Below are 26,376 nucleotides of genomic sequence, written 5' to 3' on the forward strand. Positions count from 1 at the left end.
TGTGGACATGCTGTCTAACCTGCGAGCACCGTGCTGTGCCCACGAGCCCCACGTAATCACAGAACACTTGAAATGTGGCTAGTGCAACTGAGGGACTGAATTTTTATTTTATTTTATTTTAAATTCTTTTTTAGAGGTAGGGAGGGGAAAAGGAAGAAGGAGAGAGAAAATCTTAAGCAGGCTCCACGCCCAGTGCAGAGCCTGATGCAGGACTTGATCTCATGACCCTGAGATTGTGACCTGAACCAAAATCAACAGTCAGATGCTTAACTGACTGAGGTGCCCCCTGAGTTTTATTTTTAACTGATTTTAATTAAATTTAAAATGTTCATGGCCACTGTATCAATTGTTAGCACTGTTCTGGATCCTCAGGGAGTATCTTTAGAGATGGGGTGTGTGAGTGTGTGTGTGTTGTGAAACTCTTAGAATAACAGACATTTTTGCCTACCCGGAAAAATCTATGCCTAATTTCCTTAATCCCCTCTAGTCCTTCCTTGTCACTTGTCAAGGAGATTGTGGTTCCCTGACGCAATTACCCTTGAACTTCTTTCCCCAAACACTCCATACTAGATTTTATGAGAGTTTCATGAGGAAAAGAAGTTACTCCACACGTATGTTCCTATTGAATATGACCTGGGGCACCACTGGTGAAGATGCTGAGATGGTACACTGGTAGCACTAAATAGAAATGAATCCCATTCAATAAATTCTCTGTGGGCAAATTCTTCCATTTCCTCCTTCATTAATTCACTGGCCATTTACTGAAGACATTATACATATAAAGCATTTTGATAGATGTATTAATTTCCGAGGGCTGCTGTAACAAATTACCATAAACTGGGAGGCTTACAACAACAGAAATTTATTTTCTCACAGTTCTGGAGCGTCAAAGTCTGAAATCCCCAGGTGTTAGCAGAGCCCCTCTTTTCTGAAGGCTCTAGGAAGGGATCCTCCCTCCCTTGTTCTGCTATGGTCCCAATGCGTGTCACCCTCACTCCCAAACTCATATGTTGTAAACCTAATGTTCCAGACGATGATCTTTGGAGGTGGGGCCTTTGGGAGGTGATTAGGTCATGAGGGTAGAGCTCTCATGAATGGGATTAGTGTCCTGATAAAAGAGGCCCCAGAGAGCATGCTTGCCCCTTCTTCCACATGAGGATAGAATTTGAAGTCTGCAACCCAAGAAGATCCTTGCCTCACCATGACAGTAGACCCTGATCACAGACTTCCAACTTCCAGAACTGTGAACAATACATTTTTGTTGTTCAAGCCACCTGGTATGGTGTTGTATGATAGCAGCCCGAATAGAATAAGACACCCCCCTCATGTCTGGTGGTTGTTGACCATCCTTGGCGTTCCTTGGTTTGTAGATACCTCACTCCAGTCTCTGCCTGAATGACACAAAACATTCTTCCTTGTGTCTCTAGATGTCCAAATTTCTACTTTTTTTAAAAAAGATTTTATTTATTTATTTGACAGACAGAGATCACAAGTAGGCAGAGAGGCAGGCAGAGAGAGATGGGGGAGAAGTGGGCTCCCGGCCGAGCAGAGAGCCCGATGCAGGGCTCGATCCCAGGACCCTGGGATCATGACCTGGGCTGAAGGCAGAGGCTTTAACCCACTGAGCCACCCAGGCGCCCCCACTTTTTTTTTTTTTTTAATGGAACCCGGTATGGGGCTCGAACTCACAACCCTGAGATCAAGATTGGAGCAGAGACCAAGAGTCAGATGCTTAACTGGCTGAGCCACCCTGGCACCTCTAGATGTACAAATTTTTTATAAGGGCACCAACCGTGTTGGTCAGGGCCCACCCTACTCCAGTATGATCTCATGTTAATTACATCGGCAAAGACCATGTTTCCAAATAAGGTCACATTCATAGTTATCAGGGGTTAGGACTTCAATATCCTTTTTGGGGGACACAGTTCAATCCAGGACAAATAGTACTCTAAGGAATTTAGAAGAAAAAGAAGATACAGTCTTTGCCCACGCATTTTAACCTCAACAGGGGAAGATAAACTGCTCAGGAAGGTGGACGATTGGGGAGGGCATCAGGCCAGAGGAGGGAGCCCGGGGCGGGAGGAGACAAGATGGCCAAGGATTTCCATCTTGCCACCGTGCCAGAGCTCCGCGTGAGTGTTCCTTGTTTCTCTGTGTGTTGCTGCCGGTCCAGGTCATCACACAAACAGAGTCTCACCGCCAGCGCCTCCTGCAAGAAGCAGCTGCCAACTGGCACTCCTGGGCCATCAAAGTGCAGAAGATGAAGGCCATTTACCACATCCTGAACATGTGCAACATTGACGTCACCCAGCAGTGCGCCATCGCCGAGATCTGGTTCCCGGTGGCAGACACTGGGCGCATCAAGAGGGCGTTGGAGCAAGGCATGGTGAGTGGCCGAAGGAGCAGGGAGGGGGACGGATGTGTCACGTGCAGCTTCAGCAGTGCCCCTTCAGGCACTCAGAGGCTCTCAGCCTCCCACGTCCTGTGAACTTCCCAAGGACAGTCTCACTCATCTACGCATCTTCAGTTCTTAGTCCAGGCCTGGGCATCCATCAGAAATTCCTTTTCAGGCCAATAGTCAACGTTTCTTTGATCTTCAGCAAATGCATATTGGACATGGAGGTGCCAGTCACTCTGCAGGTTGTGACTGTAGATTCCACAGTCCATGCGCTGTGGGTCCGTCCGTTCCCTCACGAAGGTCACAGCCTGGCTGGGAAGACCAATAACCAGACACCTGTGCTCGCTGTGTGCCCACACCTGTGCTCAGCACTAGTAGAGGTCACAACCTTCATCCTTCACCTCTGCTGATGGTCATTGTGTCCCAGGAACAGATCTAGGGCTGTGCGGGCAGGATAAGACCCTTCTCCAACAGACCTTCTAGAAAGGAAGACAGATAGTAAGCATATCCATAACTAATGTGATTTCAGGCAGCAATGGTGGTGAGCAGGCAGTAAAGCGGGGGACAGGGGAGGATGGGGTGGGGAGGGAGGCTTTGCTCTGATCACCTACTCACCCTGTTGGGGAAGAAGGGAATGGTGTCTCCAATGGCCAAGCACATACCACCCATTCCTGGACACATGAGACTGGCAGAAGCTGGTGAGTCACATACACTTAGAGCCAAAGGGAGGAGGACACCACATGCTGCAGAGGGCCACATGGAGGTTGTACTTGGGGCTTGCACTGGGGGCAGAATGAGCCAGCAGGGGTGATGCGGGACGGCCTCCTACAAGAAGAAGTGGCCCTCGTTTCCGTGCAAGGACGTGAGGAGATTTTTTGAGTACATTTCTGGGGTGGCAGGGAGCTGGAGGACTAGGCAGGGTGCAGCTGGTCTGGCCATGGGTGGGGAGCCCTTCCTGCTTGGTGGCTGGCAAATCCCGCGAGGGCAGAGGAACTCATGGTTTGGCCTTTGGGACCCTGTGAGACTTGAAGATGTCAAGGTAGCCCTTGGAGTTTTAAGTCCTATAATACCATTTGAGGGCTGTACCTAATACCATTCGAGGGCTGTAACTGGAGAGGGCCCCTCCGAGCAGGGGGCTTGGAGCAAGAGTGGGCAGCGGGGTAGGGGGGAGAGCTTTCCAGGTGGAGGGTCTGAAAGTAAAGGCCTTGAGATGGGATTGGATTAGGAGCTGGGGGCTACCTTTATCCCCGTTGTACAATGAGGAAACTGAGGCACAGAAAGTAGAAGGAACTTGATCCTGGTTCTGGAGCCAGGAGGCAGGATTTGAATGTCCCCATATCATACTCCAATAATGACCCAAATGGGGCACTTAAGAAGAGCACGTCACTCAGACTGGGAAGGGTAGTGGTGCTTCATGGAGGAAGTGGTGTCTGGGCTGAACCATGGAAGGGTGATCAGTGAGCAGGTCACCACCTGAAGGTCACGGGCTGGAGAGAGGGTAGAGCTTAAAGAATGGGAGGAAGATCAGGGAGAGGCTGCGGCATGGTCCTGAAGGACTTCTAGTGGCATAAGACGTCTGGTTTTATTCCCATGCTGGAGCGACCCAATCCAGTTTGCATTGTAGAAAGGTAGGATGGGGGTGGGGGTGCGCAGAGAGTCTAAGTCAATATTGGGAAGAAGTCTTGATTGCAAAACTGAAGAGTTTTGATTTCATTCTTTAGGTAATAAGAGGCCTTGGAAGGTTTTTGTGTAGGAGGGTAGCTTGACTGGAGCAGTCTTCTCTGTTTTCTCTTCTCAAAGAAGGATTGCGCTGTCTGAGGGGTAGGATACATGGAAGGGAGAGAGGCGGAGGAGGACGGAAAGGCTGGGGGCTCGGCTGGTAGGGATGGGAGCAAGAAGAAGAGAGACTTGGAAGGGACACGCAGCAAGATTTGGTGATCGATGCACGGAGTGATTGAACCAGGAGAAGGGACACGTCTGAGGACTCCAGAGGCTCAGGGATCTGGAAAACGGAGTCTGCTGAAGGAACATTGAGGCCTTTGCGGCAAGTTGTTGAGTTTGGTGTTAGGCTCCTGGGTTCTGTGGGTTTGCTGAGCCATGAGAATTTGAAAGCCTGGGCAGGTAGTTAAAGCAGAATTCAGAGGAGGGTCAGGGCCATTTGGAACAATGGGGCAGAATTAGGAAAATGGGTAAACTCTTGAGGGAATGAGCAGAGAGAACAGAAAAGTAGAGGACCCAGAACTGCACTCAACAGGTCCACTTGCAGGAGCAGGAGAATGGGAATGGCCAGAACTCTACTTGCTTTGACGACTCTCCTGTCGGATAAATTAGTTAAGTATTAGGAAGGTTTTCACTGTTATAGATGTGGTCATGGGTCTCACAGAGGTCAAGAAATTGTCCCAAGTTCACCTTTAAAGGATGGCGCGAATCAGACTGTGATCCGTGTGTTGACGCTCAGCTCAAAGCTCTCTTTCTTACATTTTTGTCTATGTTTTTTGTAGGAACTAAGCGGCTCCTCCATGGTCCCCATCCTGACCACAGTGCAATCTAAAACAGCTCCTCCCACATTTAACAGGACTAATAAATTCACGGCCGGCTTCCAGAATATCGTAGATGCATATGGTGTGGGCAGTTACCGGGAAATAAACCCAGGTAAAAGGTCTGATGCATTGAATAATGGGACAGCTTGAAAATGAAAAGTGGGTAAGATTGACCTCTCGGGTGGCAGAGGAGGTGAATTGCTTATAAGTGTGACATCCCTACAATCTTGTTTCGCTCGCCGATGTCCTGTGTTGTCTTGCATTAGCGGCGTTTAGTGAAAGCTTTGTTCTTTGTCAAGATTTCACCTGCTCTCCCTTAAACCATACCCCGACTAGGCAGTCAAGTTCAGTTCTTTTTCCCTTATCAATTCAATGAGGGTCATGTCTCGCCATCTTCACAGACGTGTAGCTGTTTTGTGGGTGTGATGAGAACACACAGGACTTGGAATCAGAAGACTGGATTCTTAGTGCTATAAACTATGTGATGTTGGTTGCCTGGTCTGTAAAAACAAAGGGGTAGACCAGCTGCCCTTCAGCCATGTCGTCTACAACGCTCTTCTCCTCCAGCCTGTGTCCTAATCTTGTGACCTGTAATGCAGGGGCCCCATAGGTTGAGTATTTTGTGAGTGACTGCTCGAAGTGCCTGGTGCATGTGAATGCTGGAGAAACAGACCAAAAATGGTAGTGGAACAGTATACAAAACACTCAGAGACAGAAAAGGGGTTTTATTGTTTATTTTTTTAGAGCAGGCAGGAGGGAGGGAGGGAGAGGGCGGTATCGAGACTCCTAAGCAGGCTCCATGCCCAGCCTGACTCCAGGCTTGATCTCACCAGCCTGAGATCATGACCTGAGCTGAAATCCAGAGTTGGACCCTTAGCCAACAGAGCCACCAAGTGCCCACCGCCCACCGCTCAGGACACTGGTTTTAAATCCCATTAAATTTTGTGATCTTGAAAACTCAGCTCCTTTGTAAATGGGCAATAATAATGCTTACTTATCAATGAGCTGATGTACGTGGGAGCTAAGCAAGCACTGGGGTTGGGGATGGGGAGGGAAGACAAAACCAGAAAGCTCCAGGGGAACCAGATTGTGTGGCATGGGACGTGATGGACAGATCTTTGATGGGGATGCAGCGGCTGTGGGAAGGACTCAGGCCGTTGTGGGTCTCGCTTCTACAGCTCCCTATACCATCATCACTTTCCCCTTCCTGTTTGCCGTGATGTTTGGAGACTGTGGTCATGGGATCGTGATGCTACTGGCAGCCCTTTGGATGGTCCTGAATGAGAGACACTTGCTCTCCCAGAAGACGAACAACGAGGTGGGTGTCCACTGAATATCTTGCCTCATTTCCTCGAGGTAATAGGTAGAATATGAAAAATGTGTATATTGCTTTCACCATAGAAACAACATATTTTACGAAAAGCAGAAGATAGAGAGTAGAAAAGGGCCAAGATATAACACAGAAATTCCTGTCCAAAGCTCAATACTTGGGCTGGTGTGGTGCGGTTCCTTTAAGAATTTTTGGTTTTTGTACATTGCTTGACAAGGCATTGATCTCATTTTTAAGTTTTTCCCCCTAACGTTGATTTTTTCCCCTCTGATTATAAAAGCAATATATGTTTATTTTTAAAAATTGGGAAAATTACAATAATTTAACTACCTAGAGAAAATCACAACCAATGTTTTTATGTATCATTCCAATTTTTTCTGTGCTTGTACACAGTTTTTTAAAACTGAGATCAAATAGTGCATATTAATTTGTGGTCTTCTTCTTCTTCTTTTTTTTTTAATACCACAAATACTTTTCCTAGGGCACCTTGTTGGTACAGCCATTTGGGGGTCTGACTCTTGATTTCAGCTCGGACATGATCTCAGGGTCCTGGGATTGAGCCCCACGTTGGGCTCTGCACTCTATGGGATTCTCTGTCTCCCACTTCCTAGTGTGCACACTCTCTATCTCTCTAAAAAAAAAAAACAAACCACAAATATTTTTTTCATGGCCGAGGCCTTCTCCTGCAATCAGTCCATGACCAGTGTTCTTATGAAACACCAAGAAACCCTGAACATTGCATCTTCCCTTTGACACTTGAAGTGTCCATACCTATTGTGAAGTGACTTGTCTGTGTTGTGAAGGTTGAGACAACTCAAGAGTCTACAGTCTTTCAAAGGTAATTAGTTATGGTCACATTATGTTCACTGTAATCCATTTTATAAGCTAGAAACATGCCTTTAGTTGTGTTCTGCATTTTAAGAATATCTGCAAACTTTTATTACAAGTTGTCTTAACTAGAGCTAGTTCAGTGATGTCACAGTGGGTTAATCATCAGCAAGCTTTGTGGGAAAATCCACCGCTGGCCAGTAGAGTTCTGCATGACCAGCATTTTAACAACTGTAGTTGCCTATAATAAATATTTGACATCCCAAAGATACACTTTAATAGGTCTGAGAATGATCAACCCACATCATTCCATATTATAGAAAGCACTTGAGTCTTCCTAGTGAATGTGCTTAGACAGAGACTCGATTTTTCAATGACAAGACCCAAAATGAGTGTGGATTTGAGTTGCTGTGAAACTGAGCCGCCATATGAGTCCTGCTCTGCGCTTGTCTTCTAGAAGCACTTGAGACAATGGCTGCCCACTGTCATGTCCCTTCTCTGACACGTGAGGCCTCAGCTTGTGCCTCAGTTATGTTTCCTAACCAACAATCACTTCAAGAATATGGGGCTTATATGGCTTTGCTTCTATAATAACAATTTCCAGTCTAGGACTTTCCCGATTCATAGATAGAAGCTCCGGAAAATGATGTGTGTGCTCCATTTGGATCACTTGTCCCATGGCCCCTCTGTGTAGGGCCTGCATACCTTGCCAAGGCTATTTCTGGTGGTGCTGGAGACATCTGGTGACATACATCCCACCCCTGGGGTCTGCTGCCAACCCCATTGACTGTCATCTTCTCTGTCTCCCTGAGGCCAGATCTGGAACACCTTCTTCCATGGACGCTATCTGATTCTCCTCATGGGTATCTTCTCCATCTACACGGGCTTGATTTACAACGACTGCTTCTCCAAGTCTCTCAACATCTTTGGCTCTTCTTGGAGTGTCCGGCCCATGTTCAGAAACGGCACGTGGAAGTAAGTTTATAGGCTGACATGGGTCCGGGGGACCTCAGTGGCAACAAAGAGTGAGAGACCTCAAACCCACCCCTCAGTAACTTTACTGGTAACTGTAAAACATGGAAATAGTTTTTAAAATTTCAATGAACTCTATAGCATGGAGTTCACAGTGTTACCGTGAAAGCTAATGGTAGAGCAGATAAAAATGGGGCATCTTGGTATCAGTTACAGAAACCAATTCCCCAGAGGAGAAGGAGGCTTTGAAGCAGGCCTTGTTCTGGCAAAGAATTGAAAACAGTGAAATTAGGGCATCTAGGTGCTGAGGACAGAAGGCTTATGTGGGTGTTGAACTATATGAATTATTGGTTCCCCATGTTCAAGGCCCCAGACTCACCTGAAGGGCATTTTTTTTTGACAGCTTCAGAGCAGCTTGATTCAACATCAAAAGCAAAGGAGGGTATGGCTAGTTTTGCAAAAGTGGTTCCCTGTGTTTGCCTGATGGGTGACGCGGTGAGGAGGGCGGGTAGGGCGGCATGGGTGGGGGTGGGGGTAGCTGGTGAGGACATGGGTGCAGAAGAGAGAGACCTGGGAGCTCTCTCGATGCCCATAAACCACAGCTGGGATGGATGGTAAGAGTGTGGATGGCTGTGTCATGGAGGGTCAGTGTGTCTCTTTAGCTTCTCTGCTGGGTCTAAGTTCCTTGCAGCGGAGGACAGGAATGTTAAACAAACAATATATGAATTAAAATGAAGATTAAGACATTTCCCAGAATTACAGATGGCTATATTAACAAGGGTTTTTGTTTTTGTTTTTGTTTTACGATTAGCGCCCTGATGAGATACCTAGGAGAACAAAGCTTTCATAGACTTAAAGGCAGATTACTTAGTTTTGCTCTTTAGATTAAAATTCCTATGCATAACGATGGGCTCTGAAACTTGTTGAATCAGCATCATTTCACCAAACCACCAATATGAAATCTCATTTGCCCAGGAGTGTGACTGGGAGAGGTCTGAGTCAACTGGTTTTTGTCACTCTGCAAATGTGGGCTGGAATATTCTTTTTCTTTTTCTTTGTTTAAAAGATTTTATTTATTTATTTGACAGACGGAGAGAGATCATAGTAGGCAGAGAGGCAGGCAGAGAGAGAGAGGGGAAGCAGGCTCCCTGCTGTGCAGAGAGCTGGATGCCGGGCTTGATCCCAGGACCCTGGGATCATGACCTGAGCTGAAGGCAGAGGCTTAACCCACTGAGCCACCCAGGCGCCCCTGGAATGTTCTTTTATGCACGTATGAATGATCTCCGGCTCAATTCAGTGCTCCTGGACTCCAAGCCCAGTCTGAGGGCTGCTCCTCCACATGCCCAGGCACTGACTGTGTGAAGCGGGACCTCATTGACCGAGAGACACACGAGAATTACCGTCATCCATCAGAACGGTAGAGGACGGAGCAAGCTAATTTCGGTCACCAGTCACAAGCCAGGTCTTGGGCTTGCTTTCCCTGACACCTGCCTAGGGGCACTGGCACCATGCTCATCAGCCCAAGACCACCAGAAGCCTGCCGTCGTCCCGGACACCGAATTTATTGACTCAGGGGATGGGGTGGACCAATGGAGGGCTTGAGCCACTCAACAAGGGGCGTGGGAAGGGGCTTCCCAGGGCTGGCTCCCCAGAGCAGGAGGGCAACATTTGGTCATTTTTGTGGTTTGGGCATTGTCCTTGCTTTTCTATGTCCATATTTTGATATCACATATGATTGAGGACTAGTCTTGTTTGTGTCTGGATCCAGCCTGGTCCCAGGATGGCTCTGTCTGATGTTGGTGTTCTGTGAACTTGTTTACGTTCAACAGCAGATAACGTGACTTCGCCATCGGCTCTCATCCAGGGTGACATTCTTCTTTGTCCACACACAAACAAGTCTCTGCCAGTTCAGTGCAACCATTTGCCCTGAGGCATGCCATTAGCGTGGGGTGGGGAGGGGGTGGGGCATCGGAGGGTGCGAGTCTGAGATGGCCAGTGGGTACAGCTGCTTCCACGCATCTGGAGGGGCTGAGCGGCTTGATCAGGCTTCCGGATCCCCGGCTGCTCTCTGACGCCCTCTAGCGCCTCAGCTGGAGGAGGGAGGGAGTCTCTCTAGGTAGCCCTGCAAAGTTGCCAAAACTCTGTTCCTCATCATTTCACTACTCCTTCTTGGCCCCTCTGTAGACGTGTGTTCTGTTAAACACACACACACACACACACACACACACACACACACACACACACACACACCCTGCCCCCCCTTGCAGAGAGAGTAAGAAATCCCTACCCACTAATGTTCATGCTTCTGAGCCAAGTCTGGAGACTGATTTAAAGGCATTCAATGGGGGGCGCCTGGGTGGCTCAGTGGGGGTAAGCCTCTGCCTTTGGCTCAGATCATGATCTCAGGGTCCTGGGATCAAGCCCCGCATCGGGCTCTCTGTACAGTGGGGAACCTGCTTCCCCTCTCTCTCTCTGCCTGCCTCTCTGCCTACTTGTGATCTCTCTCTGTCAAATAAATAATTAAAATCTTAAAAAGAAAAAAAAAAGGGCATTCAATGGACCACAACTTTTGAGAGCTAAGTTTCACAGAGATGAGGGCCCATGGGTGAAAGCCAGTTCATTCCTCCAGGATGAGCCCACGTGCTCTCTCGGGAGGTTTTGCAGGCTTGTCCTTGGGCTGAGATTTGTTTCCTCTGTGCTCCTTCATCCCTGGCCTGACTTATTTTCTGATGTGGTTTAACTATTATTATTTATTTATTTATGATTTTTTACAATACTCCAGTGGGGTAGGAGCCCTTTGGCGACTCAGACCGTGAAGCGTCTCAGGGGCCAGTCGGTAATGTCTGTAGCTTCACCCAGCACGATCCTTGGCCCACAGTGGCCACTCATGGAATGATTGAATGAGCCAAAGGGGGAGTTGCACCAACAGTGTGGGTTTGATTGGCTTACAAGTTCATGACCCAGGACACTATCGTATACTTTTTCTACCTCCGGTTGATCACTGGTTTTGTTTTTATTTTTCCTTTCTCCCTCTGTAGCACACACGTAATGGAAACAAATCCGTATTTACAGCTGGACCCAGCCATTCCGGGAGTGTACTCTGGAAATCCGTACCCATTTGGGATTGATCCGGTAATAATGTCTTCTTGGGTTAAATATTTATCATGTAAAATGTCTTGCCGAGAAGATCTCTAGGTAGAGGAGAAGAAAGTGCCCGCGGCTGTAGAATCAACAAATTTACGCCGAGATAGAATTACACATGCTGAGGGTTTTATGACACTGAGCAGGAGGTAGGTAAGTGTCCTACCTTTACCCTTTCCCTAGCCCCTGGGTCATTTTCCATATAGTTGCTCAAACATCTTTGTCTGATGATTTATACCCCTGGTGGTTAATGATTGCTTCTTTCAAAGGCCCTTGGTTGCCTGGAAAGTATACCTGTTAGAGGAGTCATTTAGCATCCTAGTCAAGTTGCCTACTCTGGCATTTTCTTGCCGTGAATAACGTCTCCCTTTTCCTAGGAAAGTGTGGATTTGCTCTTATTTTTGCTTTATTTTATCGCCTAGAATTGATATAAGTTTAAAAAAGAAAAGGGGTGCGTTAACTTTTGCATGGTGGTTATAGCTATCTCAGTTGGATTTGAGCCAAGCGAAACAAAGAGGCGCTTCCTCGCGTAGCCTTTTAGATATAGAGGGATTTCGAGAAGGCTCCCAAGCCTGTTAGCTTGAAGCCCTGTACGCCTGATGGCCCGGCGCATAACTGCCACCAGGTGGCAGCCTTGTGCCCCAGATGAGCTTGAGCAGGCCAGACTCGAACTTGGCAGATGCGCTCAATAAATGTTTCTTCTAAGCCCTCTTTGTGGGAGAGATCTCGGGACCTTGGTTTTGGTTGCTGACAGTTAAGAATAAACAGTACCGGCCCTAAAACTATACTCTCCTATCTATGGGTGGTCTCTTCAGTTTCCCCGAGTCCTCCGCAGGGCTTGTCTGCCTCCCTTCCCTTAGGAAGACACAAAGTATCACCCAGGATTTGTTTGTACTTTGCACTCGGAGGCGCTCGCATCGTAAGCGCCATCCCCAGAGGTAAAGTCCTTGAAAGCTTGTGAACTGCAAGTGCCAAAAACGAACACAAGTTGTTATTTTTGTGGACTGAAAGACTTTGTCTGTGGTCCAAGGAATTCCATGATTAGCCGGGGCAGGGGGGTGGGGGAGTGTGGTGTGGAGGGGTCCAGAGTGGGCGGATCCTAGGATCTGGTCGACCTTCCTTGGCTTTGAAACTCTTTGCCACTACTGTCCTCTCTTCGCTTCCCAGCCCACCCCTGACTCATCAGCAGATCCTGCCTGCCTGGTTCTGCTCCTCAGACAAAGGACGGCATCGTCACGGCTCAGAACACACTGGGCTCCGGTGTCCATCAGGAAAGCGGTTTTGTCATCTGCCCACCTGTTAGGCAGGAAAAAGGGGAAAAGTGGAAGCGAAGTGGGAGGTTGAGAAGGATTCGCTTTTTTCCTAGTAGCATTGATTTTTGACATTTTTGAGATTTCTGGTCTTTTTATTATAAAACAAGGCATACATGAGATTAAAAATCCAATAAATACAAAATAGTATAAAAAAGAGAGAGTTCTCTCTCCTGTTCTGGAAATTCTGTTCCCCCAGAGATAACAGAACATTTCTGTGTCTCTGTTAGCACTTACATATTAAAAAAAACCTTTTTTTAAAAGATTTTATTTATTCATTTGAGAGGGAGAGAGAGCACAAGTTGAGGGCGAGAGGGAGAGGGGGAGGGAGAAGCAGACTCCCCACCAAGCAGGGAACCTGACACGGGACTTGGGAACTTGACTCAGGACCTTGGGATCATGAACTGAGCTGAAGGCAGATGCTTAACCGACTGAGCCAGCCAGGTGCCCAAAGATTTATTTTTTTCATTTTAGAAAGAGAGCACACATGTGCAAGCAGGGGGAGGGGCAGAGGGAGAGGAGCTCAAGCAGATGTCTTGCTGAGCGTGAAGCCCTACCTGGGGTTCGATCTCATGACCCGGAGATCATGCCTTGAGCCCAAACCAAGAGTTGGTTACTCAAAGGATTGAGCCACCCAGGTGGCCCAGCACTCACTTCTATTAATGAGGGGTTGGATTTTTCACATAATGTAAACCTCTACAGGTGCATTTATTGACTGTGTGCAACACCTTTTTTGAGCATCAAATCACAAAATATTTGGCTGTCTTTGTAAAAGTGTTTGTAGACATTTTGTAATAAATGAACATAACAAAATGGCCTATGCTCTTGGGTCAGACAGCCTGTGTATAGATCTTGCCTTTTCTATTTCCTTGCTATGGTTTTGAGCAAGTTAACACCTCTGTGTCTCTACTGCACCTCTGTTTCCTCATCTACAAAATAGGTATGACAACAGCTCTAACTCACTGGGTTGCTCAAAAGAGTAAATGACTTTTATGCATAAAACACCCAGAACAGACTTTGGTCCGTAAGTAGGGTCGATACCCCATTTGCTGTAATAGTATTTCTTCCTTTGATGAGTAAAGAACTCAATCTCCCCAAGACTGAGATAAAATTCTCTTATGTGTAAAAGGGGAATATTTATGTTTATATCATAGGGTTTTTGTTAGAATTAAATGATAGTACATTTAAAGAGCTTAGTAGATGTCTGGTACTTAATTTTAAGTTTATCAGATTTGGCTGGGTCTACAGTGTGCTGGTAAATGGGTCCTAACCATGTTGAGTGATCCCGCAGGGACTGGGCAAGCAGGCAAGCAAAGGGAAAAGCAGAGGCTGGAGGGCAGGCCTGGGGGTGCTGAAATGCCAGGCAGATGGGGGAGGTAGAGAAGATGCCTCTGGTGTCTGGGCACCTGTTACTGGAGATCCTTTGCCTGCCTTCCTGGCAGCCTTCTTGGTGGTTGACTGGCTGGCAGCTGCTCAGGACATTGTAAAGAGAGAATCAGTGAGATATGGTTCCTGCCTGTATGTGTACCTGGGGTAGGGGCAGGGTACATTCGCACTGTGCCCAGGAGGGCTTTGAGCCCTTAACAGAAGCAAAGGAGTTCGGAGGAGGAAGTTATTGTAGGAGGGAGAATGAGATGACCTTCCTGGCTCTGTTACCTTTGAGGTGCAGTATAGCAGACCCTTAGGACATATCCAGCAGGAGGCCTGGGGATGTGTCTAGAGTTGAGGAGGGGTTAGGAGTGAGAGCAAAGACTTGAACCATTTACATTGGAGGGGAAGTGGAGACCATGGGGCCATTAGCGAGCGTGGAAACCTGACCAGCCCCTGAGCCTCCCTCTGAGTGCTTGCTCTATGTCAGTCTTGTCAGGAGGACAGGGACATGTGTCCCTCTCTTTGCAAGCCTGGCAGCTCTGTTTAAAACAGGGACCGTGGAGAAGGCAGGGACCATGTCTTGTCCATAGTGTTAATACATATTGGCTATAAGAGTGGCTTCTTGAGATGGACCCAGGAAAATGCTTTGTAATGTGAAGCACTACATTCACAGTAAAAGGTGGTGTTACCAAGAAGAAACTGGAAACATTCATGGGCCAGAAATCTCCACCACTAAGAAGTGGACCTGAGGCAAGTGTGAGAGCTCCCCACAATGTGTCAGAATGTCTTTTCCCTTAGGAGGAAAACTCATGCAGGATTTTCTTTTTTCCGGCCACTGGCTATTCACGAATGGCCCTGATGGTTCTGACACATTTGTCTTTAGAGTTGCGTTGATGAGGGGTTTCTTCTTTTTCCTTTTCTGAGTCTAAAATGCATGCGTTAAATGGGATCGAAATTTGAAAACGTGGTTCCTACAGTGACTTCCTCAGGAGAAGTCCTGCTGTCACTCCTGACAGAACTTCCAGACTCCGGTCTCATGCAGTTCTTGTCATGTTTCCCATCCAGATTTGGAACTTGGCTTCAAACAAACTAACATTCTTGAACTCTTACAAAATGAAGATGTCAGTTATCCTGGGAATTGTCCAGATGGTTTTTGGTGTCATTCTCAGCCTTTTCAATCACATGTAAGTTTTCATGATTAACTTGCTGCCTGTTGGTCTGACCCTGTCATTGAGGAGCAGTGACAGAGCCACCTGTGTGGCCCCACATCCTTTTGTGCAAGAGTTTTCTTCTTCCTATGGGGAAGGCTTTGCCACGTGTCTTGGCTTGAGCCAGGACAAGCTGGTTTGGCAGAAGTGGGACCTCTGTTTTTCCTGAGCTGGGTCACTCCAGTAGAGAGGCACTTTACACCTCTGAAATATTTGAGGGTCCAGAAACAGACTGGCAAACCCATACCACCTTGTGTCCCCCAACCTGAAAGGCCTCAGTCACTGCCATCTTCAGGATTAGCTCCCACCAGAGGGCAAATGGAGACATAAGTAGCTTTGGGCCAACCTGCCCTCAGAGTCTCAGTCCTCTACGATGTCATTTCTTTCAAAGGACAGCAGCTTCTTGCTTGGACTATCTCGGAATACTTCTCAAACCGATTTTTCTAAAGGTGTTAATGTATGAAAACATGGAAAGAGTCAATCACGCATGAACTCTTAAGCTTCCCCTCGGAAGGGACCCAGACTGCTTCTGTTCCATTGGCCAGAGCCAGCCCCATGGTGCCCTCTGACCGGAAAGCCCACACCAGTGCAGATCTACTCGAAAAGTCAGATACAGTTCATGAGTCAACTAGTGACAGCTAGTGACCAGTGACCCTGGTACCATTGCCTCCCCGAAAGGGCCGTGAGAATTAAATGAGAGGTGGTCCCGGAAAGTATTTTCCGGAACAGTCTGTCCTTGCTTTCATTGTGTGTCAGGCTGGCCTCAATGATGCAGGAATCCTGTTTTATCGTGAGATCTCCCTTTTCCCTCAGAGAACTCTTGCAATTAGCAAAGGGAGTGGGGGCCTTTTCTGACATTTTAACTTGGGGCCCCTCAATTTCGCTTTGTGGGACTCTCTCTGTATCTTAGAGCATGAGCGGCCAAACTTTTTCTCTAGAGGGCCAGAGAATAAATATTTTAGGCTCTGGAGGCCAGACTATCTCTGTCACAACTACCCAGTCCTGATGTTGGAGCTTGAAAGCTGCCACAGACAATCTGTCAATGGATGAGTGGGTCTATGTCCTAATAAAACTTTAGTAGGGAACACGGAAATTTGAATGGCATATAATTTTTGCATATCATTATCACAAACCATTCTTTTCAGTGTTTCGGTCCAACATTGAAAAATGTAGAAATCATTTTCAAATTGTGTGTAGTTTAAAAACAGGTGACGGGCTCAGTTTGGCCCTTAAACCTTAGCTCTCCAACCCCTGTCTTAGGAGAAAAAACTTCATAGTCATCCTTCTATATCTTTGGGCCCATGGATGTGTCCATACGAGCGAGGTGTGCAGGTGAAGTTGTGGTCAAACCACCAGCTCTCCCTGCAGACCTGCCCTTTGCTTCGGACTCTACCTTCCAGACCCTGGTTCTCTCGAATCCTTCCTTCCTCTTTTTTCATCCCTGCGTCATTGCTGCTCGCTCAGGGAGTCAATATGGTGTGTGAAAATGAACATTTTGTGCTTCGGGACAATTGATTCATTCTTGATGTTGACTCATTGTTCCGTCTCTCCTGTGTGTTTCCCACCTGCAGATACTTCCGAAGAACTCTCAACATCATTCTGCAGTTCGTTCCTGAGATGATTTTTATCCTGTGTCTGTTCGGATACTTGGTTTTCATGATCATCTTCAAGTGGTGCCACTATGACGTCAGCACGTCCCAGCGCGCCCCCAGCATCCTCATCCACTTCATCAACATGTTTCTGTTTAACTACAATGACCCTTCCAATGCTCCCCTGTACAAACATCAGGTATCGATGTGTTTTTGTTCTTCTTTCATGAGGATGTCACGTCCATCTCCTACTCTTGAGTATTGCAGAAAGTAGTTGTTTACAAGACTGAGCCTTCTCAGCACCCACTCAAGGCTGTTAGGTTCTTTGCGTTTCAGAAGGTGTTCATGAGAGCGGGTGAACGTACAGGTGCTTAGGGCAACATGGCGGTGTGGTGTCTAGCCGCTCCTATTTGGGTGACATGGGACAATCTGTACCATCGAAAATTGGCTTGCCCATCACTTGCGGCGAAAGAAAAAAAAACCCAGTCCTTCAAATTCGTTGGACTGAAACTACAAATGATCTCAACGGGGCCTCAAGATGTAATACTGTTTTTTTCTAAATATAAGTGCTAAGGTGGACAAGAAAGACAACTGGAGAGTCAAGAAGAGGGAGTGAGTGCCTCTGTTCATGTGGTCAGGGGCTCCCGGGAAACCAAGATCCAAACTCACGCTCTCTTGTGAGCTTCCATGGCTGATTTAGGGTGCCTTCTCATTTTTCCTTTTGGTTCTTCTTCTGTGAACCATCCCTCCTAACACCTGGACTGTACTGCCATGTCTTTTTCTTCCACTTCTAGCAATTTGTCACCAACTTAGCAGGTCAGCCTCATCACCAACTTGATATTTTATTTTTAAAAAGCATAAATCCTCCATGGGAGTTGGAGACAGAAACCAGGCCTTGTGTTACCAAAACTTGTGTTTCGGTACCACAAGTAGTTTTCCTCTCGCCTCTCCTAGTGACTAACTTGATAATACTGTGTGAACGTTGATTGTCACTCAGGGAGGGCACACTTGTATCTCCTGAGTCCTGGTGGCTATTTTCCCAATGTGACCCTCTGCTGCTCCTTTCACTTGCCAGTGGCTGCTCACCCTGGATGTCCTCACGGAAGACATGCTCTGTCCCTCCTGTGGCCACATGTGGCCTCTTGTATTTGAGTCCTAGTTGTATTCTCCTGCTTTATGGGAACAGCAAATGAGAAGAAAAGGCCTTGTGGAAGGGCATTTTTTATGAAAAATAAAGATAATTCAGATTTTAGATAAGAATCAGAGAAGACTTACACCACTGAAAGCTCTTTTGAGGTGACCTACTTTATAATTGTAACGTTTTTGTTATACCTCAGTGAATGGTATACGAACCACCCCAGACTGTGCACACTAAATGAACCTATTTGGAAGGTTGGTTTACTCAGTGCTGGAGTCTGAATGAAAGTTTCCTTGGATTTCCCAAACAAGTCTTCTCTTTTAGGCAAAGGATTCAGGCTCACTAACTATTTTATGCGCTAACTCCCTTCATAGAGACTCAGGTCCTCATCTGGTCTGGAATGTGCACTGAATTTGGCACAGTGAATGGTTTTTCCAGCTTTTTTTCCCCTTCAAAACCCTTACTGGGAACTGGCCAGTTTTCCTGTGCCCTATTTTGAAGATGAATTATCATGACCCTGTTTGAAGTTTCCATAACCTCATTTTGGGGCCATGCAACTGGAAGAGACAATGGAAGTGGATAACCCAGACCCTTCCCAACACCGCGGTAGCCATCTTGGTGCCATGTTTGAATATCAAAGAAGAAGGGCAACAGATAAATACACGTTTTCAGTTACTGTGTACATCATGAGGTGGAAAAACTTTTCTAAAGGTGAATAGATGGTGATGAGGTAGCTTCATGCACAGGAACTGGCAAGCATGACGTGTGTTTCTGAGGCTCCCCTCCACCTTCTGAGCATTTCAGAGGGGAGGAGGATAGAAGACTGAGCAGATAAGATGTCCCCGCTGTTAGCAGGGTGAATCTTGTTACGACTGGCATTAAAATCATCTCCTGGTGTTCACTGAGAGCTTGGCCAGAACAGTAGAAGAAAAGTGAAAGCCTAACAAACGTTTTTCCTTCCCCCCCTTGAGCACCAGTGACCACACCTTTCTGGTAGCTCCCCGGGCTTCCTGGTTCTTTGACAACAGCAGCTCTGGGTCACTCCTCTAGACTGATGACTAGGGGGTATATAATAAGAGGTAGGGACATGAAGACATGAAAGGAAATGTGTAGCAGGATGATAAGGTGAGACAAATTCGAGGTTTCGACAGAAGCATCAAGACTGTGGCTGCCTCAGCCCAGGGGGAGCTGTGAGGGAGACAGCCAGGGAGAGTTCAACATGGCTGCCCCAGAGCCCACCGAGTGACTCACCCACAGTGAGAGTGAGAGGAAGCTTTTTTTTTCTTTTTGAGAGGAAGTTTGTTTGTTTGTTTGTTTATTTATTTATGTGTCTTTTTGAAAGACAGAGAGCACCAGAGCACAGATAATTATCTAGTCCTGGGAATATATGATTGCTAATTGAGATCATCTTTGTGACTTAAAGTGACCCAAGGACTTTTGGCTACTACAGAGTGACCAGTGAAGTCATGGGGCCTGCCACACTTCTCATGCAGGGCCAGGGGCTAACTATTCCTGCGGGACAAGGGATAAATCAAGTTGCCCTTATAATGTGCCTCATGAGTACTTCTTGTTCACATATGGGTTGGGTGGATAGCAAGGGGGTACTCAAAGAGTAAGGAGTAAGACAGTGAGTTTCCAGTACCCACCCTGGATTGATGCTGGGCACCACTGGACTACACTGGGAATATTCCAAAACATAAAGGTGAATGGATATGTTGACATGCTTCCGCTCTCTCAAAATAAAGTACAACTAAAACGATCCATATTTATGATATTTATCATATAAGTTACACTGTGTGATCACCTTGAAATGATGGGATCTTACCATTCTGATCTTACAGCAAGAAGTCCAGAGTTTCTTTGTTATTATGGCTTTGATTTCTGTCCCATGGATGCTCCTGATTAAGCCGTTTATTCTTAGAGCCAATCATCGAAAATCTCTGGTAAGTGCCTACTTGTTGCCATGCTCTCACTGTGGGTAGGAGCGTGCGTTCCTTGAAAATAGAAGTTTGCACTTTCAACAGAGTGCTGGGCTTGGAGGGCCTTCTGATTTCCAGAACAATGCTCTATTAAGGGCAAACACATTTAAATCTTACATTTTGCAAACTTTGCTCAGGGTATGTGTGTACACCAAGTCTCTTGGTAGCTAATGATTATAAGAGTCTGAACATGGTTGTGTGATTAGTTGAAAGTAAAAGTATTCTACTATAGTTTGAGCTTGTTGATGAATATTGAAAGCTGTTTTTATCAGATTTTTCAGTTGTGAGCTTTTACTATATCATGGTAGAGTGTGCAAGTACAGGAGTGAAGAAATACAAATAAGCCAGCTTCTGTTTACTAGTGATTTTTTCACTTTTGGCAAATAGCCCATTCAGTCGGTTTCCTCCTTTTGTCTGAAATTTTCCTGAGCCTCGCGTTTACGGGGAGTGAAGAAGAGTTTACTATCAGTCTAAATCAAATAGGATTTGGGAAGATTGACCTCCCAGGGCACATCAGAATCTAGATACCCACACGAGCGTGGTTTAAGATGATCAGTCTCGCGCTCTGTATGTACATCAGTGCAAAAGAGTAAGTGGAATGTGCTGAGATCACACATGTTTTAAGTGGTTGTAGATATTTTCAGATAAATACTTCCTTTTCTCCAATCTGTGGGATACTGATCTGGCTGAGTCAGTGAGCAGGAGCGAGCTGAGACTGGAGTTCCAGAGATCCGTCCCTAGGTGGCGCCCTCTTTCTACATCACCTGCTTCTCTTCCTGCTGTGTGGACTCCGTTAGGAAGCTTGTCTGATAAACACTGTTCAAGCCGGAGATGAATTAGAAAAAAGACGAAGCCAAGAATGCTTGTTTATTGTTTGGTTAATTGGTGAGAGACCCAGCTGATAGAGGGCAGCAAGAGGTGGAAGTGGTCTAGAGGTGACCAAGTGTTTCAAAAGAAGGTGGCAAAGAGCTGTTTGCCGACATAGACACCACTCTCTTTTCTAGAACCTCAGCCTGTCCATAAATGCAGTGAGCTTAAGTCCATAAGCCCGTAAGTGAGCAGCTGACTCCTGCGACTCCTGCCTTGCTCTTTGCTCCACAGAAGGTGTAAACAGTTGCTGATCTCAGCATAGTTGTTTTCTCCCTTTTCTCCACGATGACTTACCCAGTAGGGAATGGGGTCAGAGAAGGTTTTCTTAGTCTGCCTCTTGGATGATACCCCCTAACCCAACTCTGGGTAGCAGGAGTTCCCCAAGATGGTGTGGAGGCCTGTCTCCTTGGGATCTCCTCAAAATGCGTAGCTGTTGGTTGGCTTTTTGACTGCTGATTAGGACCCTGGTGGTCATTTTTCATGTTAGGAACATTTCTACTGCCTGCATCCAAGAGATGATTCCATAAATACCATCATCTGGCCCCCCTCCCAGATCCCTCTATGAAACTTTAAGGAAACCCAGCATGGAGAGATTCTAAACCAATTGTTCCGCTGGACCTTGGGGATATGGGCAGGGGTCCCCTGTATTCAGGCTCCTCTATAACCCTATCACTCAGGATCCCTGCATTTGGAAACTCCTGCACTAGCGGGTCGCCTGTGCTATGGCCCCTGTGGCGTATACCCCACAGCCAGCCCGTGAGTGCACACCTTCCTCCCCGGACAGCCCGGCCTTCCACATTCTGTCTCCCCTTCGACTGGCCCTCCTGGACCCAGGACTCCTCTCTCGCCCGTATCTCAGGTCACAGTGATGTAGCTTAGCATTTCTACTCAATGTCTTTACATTTACATGTGCCTTTTATGCTAAACTTTATTTTATGTTTAAAAAGATTTTATTTAGGGGCACCTGGGTGGCTCAGTGGGTTAAGCCGCTGCCTTCGGCTCAGGTCATGATCTCAGGGTCCTAGGATCGAGTCCCGTATCGGGCTCTCTGCTCAGCAGGGAGCCTGCTTCCTCCTCTCTCTCTCTCTGCCTGCCTCTCTGCCTACTTGTAATCTCTTTCTGTCAAATAAATAAATAAAATCTTAAAAAAAAAAAGAGATTTTATTTATTGATGGGGGGGGGGCATGTACAGGTGGGAGGGGCAGAGGGAGAGGGAGAAGCAGACTTCCTGTTGAGCAGGGAACCTGAAGTGGGCCCTGATCTCCGGAGCCTGGGATCATGACCTGAGCTGAAGGCAGATGCTTCCCCAACTGAACCAGCCAGGAACACTAGCTCCGTTTGTTCTTAAATGTTATGTAAGGGGGATCATACACATATCCTCTTATGGATCTGGCTTCCTTTGTCCGGTGTCACGTTCCAGAGATATGTACAGACATGCGCGTGTGTGTAATTACTATATGGTATCACCGTGTATGAATATACCACAATATGTCTGTCCATTTGCTCACTGATGGTTATTTAACTTGTTCTAGTTTTATTATATATTGATTTATTTTGTTTTTAATTAATTTTTAAAATATGTTTAAAATTCCAGTATAGTTAACATATACAGTGTTCTATTCATTTCAGATGGACAAGATAGTGATTCAGCAATTCTTTATATTACCCAGTGTTCATCATAGTAGGATGAACTCTTCATCCCTTTCACCTAGTCTACCCACCCCCCACTCACCTCCCCTCTGGTAACCACCAGTTCGTTTTCTGGAGTCAAGAGTCTATTTTTTGGTTTGGCTCTGTTTATCTTTGTTCGTTTGTTTTGTTTCTTAAATTCCACATGAGTTAAATCATGTGGTATTCTCTTACTCTGATGGACTTGTTTCACTTAGCACAACACCCTCTAGGCCATTCATGTCATTGCAAATGGCAAGATTTCGTTCTTTTTTATGGCGGAGCATTCAGCCATGCAATGACATGGGTGATACATCACTTCCTCTTTTTTTCATTCATCTGTTGATGGACAGGTTGCTTCTATAAGTTGACTGTTGTCAATAATGCTGCGATAAACGTAGGGGTACTTCAAAATAGTGCTTTCGTATTCTCCAGGTAAGTACCCAGGGTGGAATTACTAGATCATATGGTAGTTCTATTTCTATTTTTTTGAGGAGCCTCCGTGCTCTTTTCCACAGTGGCTGCCCCAATTTGCATTCCTGCCAATAGTACGCAAGGTTTCTTTTTTCTCTACATCCTCTCCAACACTGTTGGTTCTTGTGTTTTTTATTTTAGCCATTCTGACAGGTGTAAGGTGATATCTCATTGTGGTTTTGATTTGTATTTCCCTGGTGGTGAGTGATGTGGAGCATCTTTTCACATGTCTGCTAGCCAACTGTCTGTTTTCTTTGGAGATATATCTATTCATGTCTTCTGGCCATATTTTCATTGGATGATTTGTTCTTTTGGTATTGAGTTGTATAAGTTCTTTATATATTTTGAATACTAACCCGTTACTGAATATATCATGTGCAAATATCTTCTCCCACTCAGTAGGTTGTCCTTTAGTTTTGTTGACTGTTTCCTTTGGTGTTTAAAAGCTTTTTATTTTGATTAAGTCCCAGTAATTTATTTTTGCTTTTGTTTTCCTTGCCTTAGAACACATACCTAGAAAAATGTTGCTCTGGCTGATGCCAGAGAACTTACTGTCTGTGTTTTCTTCTAGGACTTGTATGGTTACAGTTCCACATTTAGGTCTTTAATCCATTCTGAGTTTATTTTTGTGTATGGTGTGAGAAAGTGGTCTAGTTTCATTCTTTCACATGTAGCTAGTTTTCCCTACACCATTTGGTGAAGAGACTCTTTTTTTCCCATTGTACATCCTTGCTTCCTTTGTCAAAGATTAATTTACCTTATATTCATGGGTTTATTTCTGTGCTTTCAATTCTGCTTCATGATCTATATGTCTATTTTTTGTGCTGATGCCATACTGTTTAGATTACTGCAAATTTGTAATATAACTTGAAATAAGGAATTGTGATACCTCAAGTTTTGTTCTTCTTTTTCAAGATTGCCGTGGCTACTTGGTGATTGTCTGTGGTTCTGTACAAATTTTAGGATTACTTGGTCTAGCTCCATGAAAAATGCTGTTGGTATTTTGATAGGGATTGCCTTAAATCTGCAAATTGCTTTTGGTAGTATGGATATTTAACAATAGTTCATGAGTACGGGCTCTCTCTATTTTTTGTGTGTCATCTTCAATTTCTTTCATCAGTGTTTTGTAATTTTCAGAAATACCAGTCATTCACCTCCTTGGTGAAGTTTATTCCTAGGTACTTAATTCTTTTCAGTGCAATAGTAAATGGGACTGTTTTCTTCATTTCTCTTTCTGCTACTTCCTTTTTAGTGTACAGATCTGCAACAGGTTTCTGTTCATTGATTTTGTATCCTGCAGATTTACTGAATTTGTTGATCAGTTATGCCAGTTTTTTAGTGGAGTCTTTCAGGTTTTCTGTATACAGTATTACAGTATTATGTCACCAGCAAATAGTAAAAGTTTTGCTTCTTCCTTGCCCATTTGGATGCCTGTTATTTCTTTTTGTTGTCTGCTCTGACTAGGATTTGCCATACTCTGTTGAATAAAAGTGGTGAGAGCGGACATCCTTGTCTTGTTCCTGATGTTGCTGGAGAAGCTCTCAAGTTTTCACCACAGAGGATGATGTTCTCCATGGGGTTTTCACATAGGGACCTTTTTTTTTTTTTTTTAAGACTTTATTTATTTATTTTAAGACAGAGATCACAAGTAGGCAGAGAGGCAGGCAGAGAGAGGGGAGGAAGCATGCCCCCTGCTGAGCAGAGGGCCTGATGCGGGACTCAATCCCAGGACCCCGGGATCATGACTTGAGCCGAAGGCAGAGGCTCAACCCACTGAGCCACTCAGGTGCCCCATAGGGGCCTTTATTATGTTGAGGTCTGTTCTCTCTAAACCTACTTTGTTGTGCACTTTTTTTTTTTTTTATCATGAATGGATGTTATATTTTGTCGAATTTTTTTTTCTGCATCCATTGAAATGATCATATGATTTTTATCCTTTCTCTTGTTGATGTGATATATCATGTTGTTTGATTTGTGACTACAAAACCACCCTTGAATCCCAGGGTAAATCCCACTTGATTGTGGTGAATGATTTTTTAAAAAATATATTGTTGTATTCAATTTGCTAGTATTTTGTTGAAAACTTTTTGCATCTGTGTTCATCAGCCATATGGGCCTATAATTTTCTCTTTTTTGTGGGGTCTTTATCAGGGTAGTGCTGCCCTCGTAGAATAAATTTGAAAGCTTTCCTTTCTCTTCTGTTTTTTTGGAATAGTTTGAGAAAAATAGGTATTAAGTCTTTAAATATTTGGTAGAATTCACCTGTGAAGCCATCTGGTTCTAGACTTTCGTTTATTGGGAGTTTTTTGATTACTGATTTAATTTCATCATTTGTTGGTCATCAGTCTGTTCAAATTTCTCTTTCTTTCTGCTTCAGTTTTGCGGAGTTACATGTTTCTAGGAATTTATCCATTTCTTCTTGGTTGTCCAACTTGTAATATTCTCTTATAATCCTTTGTATTTCGGTAGTATTGGTTGTTATTCCTCTTCTTTCATTTCTGATTGTGAGTTCTCTTTTTCTCTCTTTTTTGATGAGTCTAGCTAAAGGCTTATCAATTTTTTTGATCTTTTCAAAGAACCAGCTCTTGGTTTCATTGATCTGTTGTTTTCTTAGTTTCTATTTTATTTCTGCTCTAAACTGTATTATTTTCTTCCTTGTACTAGTTTTGGGTTTTATTTGTTCTTTCTCTAGCCCCTTAAGGTGTGAGATTAGTTTGTTTGAAGTTTTTCTTGAATCTTGAGATGGGCCTGTATTGCTATACACTTACCTCTTATAACAGCTTTGCTGCATCCCAAAGATTTTGGACCATTGTATTTTCTTTTTTAAGATTTTATTTATTTACAAGAGAGAGAAAAATAAGAGAGAGCGAGAGCATGAGAGGAGAGAGGTCAATGGGAGGAGCAGACTCCCTGCCAAACAGGAAGCCTGATGTGGGACTCAATCCCAAGACTCCAGGATCATGACCTGAGCCAAAGACAGTTGCTCAACAAGCTGAGCCACCCAGGCACCCCGGACCATTGTATTTTCATTTTCATTTGCCTCCATATGTTTTTTGATTTCCTCTTTGATTTCTTTGTTAACCTATTCATTGTTGAGTAGGCTGTTAATTAACCTTTGTGTTCTTTCCAAACTTTTTATTGTGGTTGATTCCTAGGTTTATAGCATTATGGTTGGAAAAGATGCATAGTATGACCTCAGTGTTTTTGAATTTGCTGAGACTTGTTTTGTGGCCTAACAGGTGATATGTTCTGGAGAATGTTCCATGTACACCTGAAAGGAATGTGTATTTTGCAGTGTTAAGAAGTAATGTTCTGAATATATCTGTTAGATTCATTAGGTCCAGTGTGTCATTCAGCCTCTGTTTCCTTGGTTTTCTGTTTGGCTGTAAATGGGGTGTTAAAGTCCCCTAATAGTATTGTATTACTATTGATTGATTCCTGTATGCTTGTTAATAGCTGCTTTATGTATTTGGGTGCTTCTCTATTGGGTGCATATTATTTACAATTGTCATATCTTGTTGAATTGTTACCTTTGTAATTATATAGTGTCCTTTGTTTCT

General features: G+C 45.1%; 1 protein-coding gene across 1 annotated transcript in view; it reads left to right on the forward strand.

The window, feature by feature from the left end:
- ATP6V0A4 (ATPase H+ transporting V0 subunit a4) overlaps positions 1–26,376 on the forward strand; it is a 71,551-nt gene that overhangs the window by 31,197 nt on the left and 13,978 nt on the right. Inside the window, exons 11-18 of the mRNA XM_082693973.1 lie at positions 2,009–2,386; positions 4,900–5,050; positions 6,117–6,256; positions 7,914–8,071; positions 11,107–11,200; positions 14,956–15,074; positions 16,670–16,886; positions 19,667–19,768. Of these exons, the coding sequence (XP_082550099.1) occupies positions 2,009–2,386; positions 4,900–5,050; positions 6,117–6,256; positions 7,914–8,071; positions 11,107–11,200; positions 14,956–15,074; positions 16,670–16,886; positions 19,667–19,768 (1,359 nt within the window). The remainder of the gene's footprint in view (positions 1–2,008; positions 2,387–4,899; positions 5,051–6,116; positions 6,257–7,913; positions 8,072–11,106; positions 11,201–14,955; positions 15,075–16,669; positions 16,887–19,666; positions 19,769–26,376) is intronic.

This window comes from Mustela nivalis, assembly GCF_964662115.1.
Source record: "Mustela nivalis genome assembly, chromosome: 12".
NCBI lineage: Eukaryota > Metazoa > Chordata > Mammalia > Carnivora > Mustelidae > Mustela > Mustela nivalis.